Source organism: Corylus avellana, chromosome 8 (assembly GCF_965113065.1).
Source record: "Corylus avellana chromosome 8, dhCorAvel1.hap1.2, whole genome shotgun sequence".
NCBI lineage: Eukaryota > Viridiplantae > Streptophyta > Magnoliopsida > Fagales > Betulaceae > Corylus > Corylus avellana.
Genome location: NC_142497.1, coordinates 19,091,558 through 19,099,809, shown reverse-complemented (window position 1 = coordinate 19,099,809; position 8,252 = coordinate 19,091,558). Strand labels below are relative to the sequence as shown.

Sequence of the window (8,252 nt, the reverse complement as noted above, 5' to 3'; positions counted from 1 at the left end):
TCTTGGAGAGAGAGAGAGATATGAAGATGAAAAAAATAATAATAGCAATAAGAGAAAAGAAAAGAAAGGACAATATTAAAGTGGACAACAAAGTAGGGAAAAAGTTGGACAGGTAGTTATCAAAATAAATATATAAATATATATTTTTTATTTGAATTTTTAAATTACTATAATGACCTTAACAATATTTTATTTTATTTGAATTTCTTCCAACGAAATATGCTTTTCGTCCAACAATTGATTTGAATTGTCTGACAAAATATTTTTTCAATCTCCTTTTCCAGAGTCATATCATAGTTGTGCGCATGCATTTACAGTGGATGAGCCATTACTTTTTTGTATTTATTTTTTCTCCTAGATGTTTGAGAAAGGAAGATCTTGCTCTCTGATTCTTGCAATAGGTCTTCTACCAACACAAAATTTTTTGAAAAAATTTGTAAAATTAGTCCATGATATTATTTTATCAATTTGTAATTTATTATTTAAAAAACTTTAATGATAGCAAATAGCAAATAACTCTCACCCCGAATTTCAGTTTAAAACTTTTATGAAAATCATTAGAGTGCTATATCAGCATTAATAATAATTGGACACATCTCTTTTATAATAAAAAATATATAAAAATTTAAAAAAAAAATGCAAAACTATTAGGGGGTGGTTTTTTTTTTTTTTTTTTTGACATGTCCACACAAGGGAATGGGAAGGGAGAGGAGGGATTCGAATTAATAACCTCCACTTCACGAGACGTGGTCTACAACCGATTGAGCTACTCCTTGAGAACAGGAAGTGATTATGTTAATTTGGAGACACGTGTATTTGTTGCGTTAAAAAACATAATATATCTTATGCTATATATATATGTATAGAGTAATGCTAGGTACTATTTTTTTATCATCCTAAAATCTTACTAAAGTTGATGTGGTTTTTAAAATCATCATTACTTGAATTTTGATTCAATGGTGATTTTAAAAGCCACAACAGCTTTAGGAAGATTTTAAGAAGATAAAAATATGGTACTTAGCATTACTCATATATATATATATATATATATATATATTTGAAAAGAAAAGGAAAAAACAAAAAAAAGGAGATCGTCCTAATAAAAGCTTTAAAAAACCTAATAGAGTTAAAAGTAGATATAATGAATAATGCGATTTGGTAAGGTTCATTTATGTAGTAGGCTGTTCAATAAAGAAGACCTTTTTCTAAGCTGACAACTCAGTAAAGGCAACAATGTGACAAAAGCAATTTAATCCTTTCCTCTTTGCTGTCATTTGGCGGTGGAATTTTTAAGAGAAATGTTAATAGTAAATAAGTTGTTTATATTTGTTCTATATTTTTTCTATCATTTTCTTATGTATGGTGCACATAAGTCTATAAATTAATGGTTGATTTGTAAAATGAGATTTTACAAAATATAGAAAAAAAAAAATGACCCTTAGCATTTCTCAATTTTTAATTTAAGTGAATTTTTTTTTTTTAAAATGGTGCTTTTGTTGCTTGAAGATTGTTATGATGTGGAATAAATGTGAAAGTAATTTTGATTGTTTAGGTAATACTTACTAGTGCATGTTTGGGTGTACGTTTGAAGGGCCTAAAAGTCTGTTTAAAGAAAAAATTACTCGTTTTGTAAAAATAATTGAAAGCACTTTTAAGAGTTTAAAAAGCATAAAAATGGCCAAAACACACTTTTAGCAAAAGCTTAAAAATGAAATTTTTATTAAAAAGTGTTCTTTTGACTCAAAAGCTCTATTTCCGTAACGCAAGTTTTATTACTCCAATCGAATAATAATATAAAGAGGACTAGAGTCCTGCTAAATATGATATGACTTTTAAAGTTACCATTAAATTTGAGATGATCATTACTAAATTTTGATCTATCGATGATTTTAAATGTCATATCACATTTTGAAAGATTTTAAGGAGGACTAAACTCTAATCCTTCTTATCTCAAACATGCTCATAGTATTACTCATGTACAATTGCCATATATCTAGGGAGATGTGAATCAAAATCAGTTATTGTCTCTATCTTTTCTTTTTCTTTTTTTACGAGCACCAATCGAATGGTTGATTGTGATTTATCATCGAGTTGTATTACAAACGATATTCACCCATGTAGTCTCCTCCTTTTTAACTAAGACTCCATTTGTTTTGACATAAGATCTTTTTTAAAAACCATTTTTCTTCAATGTTTGGTACGAGTGAAATCGTGGTCAAACCAAATTTTCAATTGACCAAGAAAACCTTATTAAATTTTTGTAATTTTTTTTTTTTTTTTTTTAACCTTAAACAATTTTTCATGTTTAAATTTCTCCTTCTTGCACACACTCTCTGGCAATTCATTTTCTGTTACCGCTAAAGTCCTCCTACAGTCGCCATTAGACTTCGTTGAAAGTCACTAACCTTTTTTTTGATGTCGTCGCTAATTTTACATATGCGCCAAACACCAAAAAATATATTTTTTTGTGAAAAATGATTTCGCTTGCATCGAAACAAATGGAACCTAAGTGTGGTGCAAAAGAAAAATATTTGAAGTTATTTGTTACACATTAAAAAATATATAATAAGAAGAAGAAGAAGAAGAAGAAGTAGAGAGAGGATTGAAAATTGAATTTAAATATACTTTACATTTCTTTTATTTTCTTTTTGGGCAAATTTCACGGAGAACCCTAAACTCTCACGCGATTTGAAAAGATTATCCAAATTTCAAAACTTTTAATTTCACCTCCCGAACTTTCAATTTGATGCAATCTACCACCTCCGTCAATTTTTGGATGTTAAAAGTGATGAAATGACTTTTATAGCCCTAAAAATTTTATAAAATTCTAAATTTAGACTTAATTTCAAATTGAAATTTTTTTTTTTTTTTTAAGAAGGATAATTTGGTCTTTTTAGTGATTTCCATTATGGTTTAACTACAAAAATTAACGGAGAGGGATAATTGCATCCAATTAAAAGTTTGAGATGTGAAATTAAGAGTTTTTAAAATTTAAAGAATCTTCTTAAAATGCAATGTCCTAATTGAAGTTCTCTCTTTCTTTTTAGTAAGTAGTAAGTACTTCTTTTCTTGGTTTTGGATGTTGGCCGTGTTTGTGCTTCCTACTTGGGCCTTGGGGTTTTTGCTCTCCTCTTCCTTGGTCAGAGCTTGGGCTTCTTTTTTTGGGTAGAACCCATGGTTGACTTGGACTTCAGGCTTAATAGTTATTTTTCTTTTCATTTTTAGTAGAAGAGGGGATCTTTGCCGCTATTGAATCTGAAAGAGGAAAGAGGAAAAGTTTCCAAAATATTGGTTAAAACGGGGGGCCATTTTGCCAAAAAGTGTGCTCTCTTGCATTCGTTATGACCAGCAGTGAATTTCCTTCAAGAATAAGGGAATGGCTACCTTGGGAAGCAGCATGAGCCTCACCAGTATTGGTTTCCAAAAGTGCAGGTGTATTGTTTCTGCTTGTATAATCTCACCACCTTCGTTGCTTATGGTGGCTGCAGTTACTACGAACCCAAGCTTGATGGCTGCATCAAAATCGGCCTTGAGAAACCCGACAGGAGGGGACCAATGTTCTTGGGTGGAGAGGATTTTGTCCAAGCACTTTTATGGGAATGGAGGGAGTAATGGTTGTGCTTCTTTTGTGCTGCTAATCGTATGTGAAGCCCAAGCCCAAGCCTAAGTTGAAATAAAAATAATAATAATAATAATAATTAAACCGCGTCTTCTAAGTTTTTTCAATGTCCCAACTTTAATATCACTACCTACTTAAATTAAATTTAAACCATTAAAAAAACTCAATAAAAAAAAAAAGTGCTTTACAAATACCTATGCGAAATTAAGTTGACATTACCAAACATGCCACAAGATGACTTTCTTGGTAGCACCAAATCTCCAACCTCAATACCCTCAAAACCATGTCGGCCACAAGAACCAAATTCAGCCGTGATCTCACATCACATGAACGTGCGTGCTCAAATCCCATGTTTTAAAGTCAAATTAGACGGTCAAAAAAGGTAAACGCTAGGGGTTAGTGCCGATCACCATAAATTAAACCCAAATTTGACCCTCCTCCCTTCCTTTCTCTAACCCCAAGGCCCCCAAATTTTGACAACCGAGAGAGCTTTCTTCTCAAGATTCCTTTCACTTTACCCCCCTCAATGCTTGTGCCCCCTCCCTCGCCTTGCCGTGACTTGCAAAATGCACCCACCACAAATTTCGCCCATCTTTTTCGATATCATACCATATATTTTCTTTTTCTCCCTCTTTTAAGCTCTTGTTCTTAGTTTTCAGTTACAAAAGTACAAACTACAAGTCTACAATACACAATGGCTAGGTTAGGCGTCAATTCTTTTGCTCCCTCGTTGACTGCTACCACCGGCCGCCATACAAGAGCTGTCAATGTTACCGTCTTTCTTTGCCGGCACCGTCTTCGGTTTCCTCGGGATGCATTTTGTGCTCACCCCCTCCGCCTCTCCTTCCGCTAATTGCAATTGGGAACTCCTGCAAACAAATTCATATCAAAATCATTGCCCCCAAAAAAAGAAAGTCAACTCATTGGAGCAAGACCCACGAGGCCCAGCCAGCTTTACAGGATTTTTAATGTACTGCTGGCCCCCAGTGACTTTTTTTCAATGCGACTTAAATTCTCTGGACTCAACTTCGGGTTCCTCACGTGGTGGGAAATGGGGTTTAGATATGCTCAATGAATTTGGAGGGTGAGTAACAGAAGGGATATATGATATATCACAGTCGCAGTAAATTTGTGCAGCAGGAGCAAAGTGAATGGCAGCCAGCGCCAAGCTGGCCATTTCTGAAGAATCCCCGTACGAATCTCAGAATTCAAATTCAATGCCAAGGCCAAAAGGGTGAATCAAAAAGTCATCTGACCCAGAATCCCAGAAAAAGGGTTTGCTTGTAAACAGAGAGACGGACTGGCGGAGCCACCGGCTGAGTGAAACTTCAAATCAGCATTTATTCCATCACTGCCTCTTTCCCAAACAACACAACAAAACAGATCGCTTTCCTAAAGAAAAAATTTCCCTTCCGATTTTGTGTTATGCTTATTGTTTACTGTAAGCATAAGAGTCGTTGCTTTCAATAACCTTAATCGATCAATTGACTAACATAATAAACATACGTTGTTCGATGACAAAAATTGTCGTCTTCACAAAATCCATACAATACATTACAGAAACTGTTGAAAATAAGACTGTTCAAATTCATGCTAATAAAAATAAAAAAGGGTATGTTATCACTGTTATGTATGTATGTTAATGTGTTTTAGGACTATTTTAGATTGTTTGATAGTGTTACATATTTTGGGAAGAGAAAGAAAGCAAACGACAAAAACAAAAACAAAAAAACAAATAAGAATTCAAAAACTAGAAACCAATGATGGGCAATTTATTACAACTCACATGCCATGCCATAATAGCATTAATAAAATCAGCTTTTCATAAAATGCTTATTAAGTTTAGGGTTACTTGCCAACCAATACAATATTAGCAAATAAGAATTGATGTTTCAATCATGATATGATACGAATTAACTAATGTTAGTAATTTTTTATATGATTTGTAAACCCAAATGAACCCAACGCATGTATAATTAAACGAGTCGAATTAATATACCCGATACATATTATTAACTTTCCCTTGTGACATAACAGTTGAACTGTGTGCAAGTCATACTCTACAGCCAAAGATGCCCAATAATTAGAGGAGCTGGAAGTGTAAAGGTTGGTTATATCAACCTTATATGTACTGTGGGTCTGTGAGCATGTGATTCTCTCCAACTGGCAAACAAAAAAAGAAAGCTGTAAACTGTAAAGCAATATTATGGGAGGAGGGATCAGAGTGACCTACCGATCTGCATTATAAGAAGAAGACCTCTTCAAACTTGGAATCTCCTCTTTCTTGTTCGTCTCAACCAAGCTGCCGCTGAAATACTCCTTATCTTCCAATTTTAACCCCGTAAAACTGGAAATTCTCGACGAAGTCCCAGCCTGATTATTCGCTGCTCCGCGGGGCAACCTCGACTTATAGTGCCCAATCAACGAGAAACCCTCGTCCTTAGCTGGCGTGGGCCCACAGTCCTTGAACGACATCGAACCGCACGATATCAACTGCATCAGAACAGACGAAGCCTTCATTCTCCCACTTGGACATATCTCAACCGTCCGATTCGAATTGTCCTCATTCGCGCCAGCTGAACCAAGCACCAGCCGTCCATCGGCCTTCATTAAAGATTCTAGGGTTTCGGGACTCGAATCGGACGGCGGAGGCGAAATCTCGTCCCTGCTCAGCTCCGTGCTTTGACTCTGACACATTTCCTGTTGACCTTTCTCTTCACGTTCGTGTTCTTCTTCTTCTACTTGTTCTTTCTCTCTGACTGGTCTGCGCCTTCGTCGCTTGTCGTCGGTCTGAGTCGACGCGTCGGCAGCAGCTTTTCCGGCGGACTCGCCGGACGATTCGGATTTGTAGACCTTGTACTCGTTGAGATCGATCGAGCTCCACGACTGGTTTCTCCGCCGACTGATCAGAGGGTAATCGGGATCCTCGCCGGACTTGTCCGTCTCCGGCGGCCTCAGCGATCGCGAAGATGCCGTTTCGTGGAGCTTACGGTTCAGGCACGGGTCGAGGAGCTCCGACCCCTTGAGAACGTACTCTTGGCCGTGCGCTGGATATATGAAATCGTTCTCTGCGAGGTCGTGCCAAACGAAGCCGTTTCTGTAGCTCCTGAAATGAGAAAATCGCAATCAAGATACACATTGCAAAACTGAGTCAATAATTAGATCGAACGGCTCAGGGAGTCGGTGAGTGTACCGTTTGGATGACCACGAGTACACGCTAGCCATACCCTTGCCTCGGAGGAGATTCAAGCGGTTGATGACATCTGAAGATATATAGAGAGTGAATTAGGCTCTGTTTGGTTGCCGATTATATACAGAAAAAACAGAAAAGAAATTTGATTGAAGTCCTCAATGCTGAAACTCTCATGTTTGAGAGCGACGGAGAAACCGATAATGTGAGCTTATAGCTGATACTTGTTTCGCATAACGAGGGTCAATTAACTCAATTTCGCATTTTCCTATCTTTTTCTTCCATTTTCTCAGCAGCCAAACAGAGTGTAAAATCAATCATACACAGTACTATATAAATCGAAAATTTCCTAGTTTTCTCGGCAATCAAAGAGAAACTCAAAAAACGAATGTTTCTTTTACTCCGCGCATTACCTCTGAGATAGAGACCTTCAGGAGAGGAAAGAGGGACCTCCATGAAGTGAGGGTGCTCAAGCTGGCCATTCCTGGAGAGATAGTACACAACAGCGACAGACCTTTTCTCGGCTGGCTTGAGCTTAGGCTCGGTCCAAACCTTGGTCCTCTCTGGGCTCGCCTCTCTGTCCCTCCACTTGGTCGGGACTTGAAGCTCTGTCGCCGATCTTCCTCTGGAAGCCACAGCCATGTCAGATAAACCAGTGATTGGTTGCTGGGAAAAAAAAGGTGGGAAAGTGCAGGAAAAGAAAGCGCTGTGGAGGTGAATATATAAAAGGGAAAGGGAGGGGTGTGAAAGGTGTGAAGAGGGAGAGAGATTCAAAATGGGGATGCGGCAGACAACAGCTACCAAACAAGAGAACCCTTGTCTGGGTTTCAGTACTTGAAGTTTTGTCGCAGAAGAGTTGGCTTGTAGGTATTATTTTATTGGCGGATAGAGTTGCGACGTCAAAACGCCGTCGTTGGGAAACTTGACCACGGTTTTTTTGGCTTCTTGCATAGCATTCTTTTTCAATGTTCAGTTAAAAAAAAGTAATTATCGAGGATTGGTAGGTTTTTCAAACTGAGAATTTTTTTTTTAAGAATTTAGAAATTGCTAGAAACTTAAATAACTTGAAATTCACGGATAATTTGCTGGAGATTCAATTCATGATCGCTTTCGATGGAGGCTTTATAGAAATCGTAACAGTTAGTGGTCAATAAAATGAGCCGAGGTAGCTGCAGCATTAAAGGTTATTAAGTTGTGTCAGGAACTATGCTTTTACAAGGTGGTTCTGGAAGGTGACGCCTTCCAAATGGTGTAGGCACTCAATAAAAATAGAAGAAATTAGAATCGATATGAAAACCTTATTGAGGAGGAGGCTCAAGAAATGTTAAATAATTTACAAAACTAGAAGGTTAACTATGTTCGACGGCATCTCAATAGTGCAGCTCATTATCTAGCAAAAGAAGCATTATCCTATAGCGTGGAACATATCCTTATTAAGGAAGT

The 8,252-nt window shown here is 36.9% G+C and overlaps 1 protein-coding gene across 2 annotated transcripts; it reads right to left on the bottom strand.

Annotated features, from left to right (window-relative positions):
• Positions 1-4,199: 4,199 nt before the first annotated feature.
• On the bottom strand, positions 4,200-7,695 carry LOC132164612 (UPSTREAM OF FLC protein (DUF966)). 2 transcript variants are annotated; one of them, XM_059575149.2, is made up of 4 exons: positions 7,223-7,691; positions 6,813-6,882; positions 5,853-6,725; positions 4,200-4,488 (listed from the first exon to the last, which is right to left on the bottom strand). In XM_059575149.2, the coding sequence occupies exons 1-4, from the start codon at positions 7,449-7,451 to the stop codon at positions 4,323-4,325; spliced, it is 1,338 nt and encodes a 445-aa protein (XP_059431132.2). In that variant the 5' UTR covers positions 7,452-7,691; the 3' UTR covers positions 4,200-4,322. The 2 variants fall into 2 exon arrangements, with proteins under 2 accessions (XP_059431132.2, XP_088375030.1); XM_088518904.1 differs by lacking the exon at positions 4,200-4,488 and having other exon boundaries at positions 5,849-6,725; positions 7,223-7,695.
• Positions 7,696-8,252: the final 557 nt, after the last annotated feature.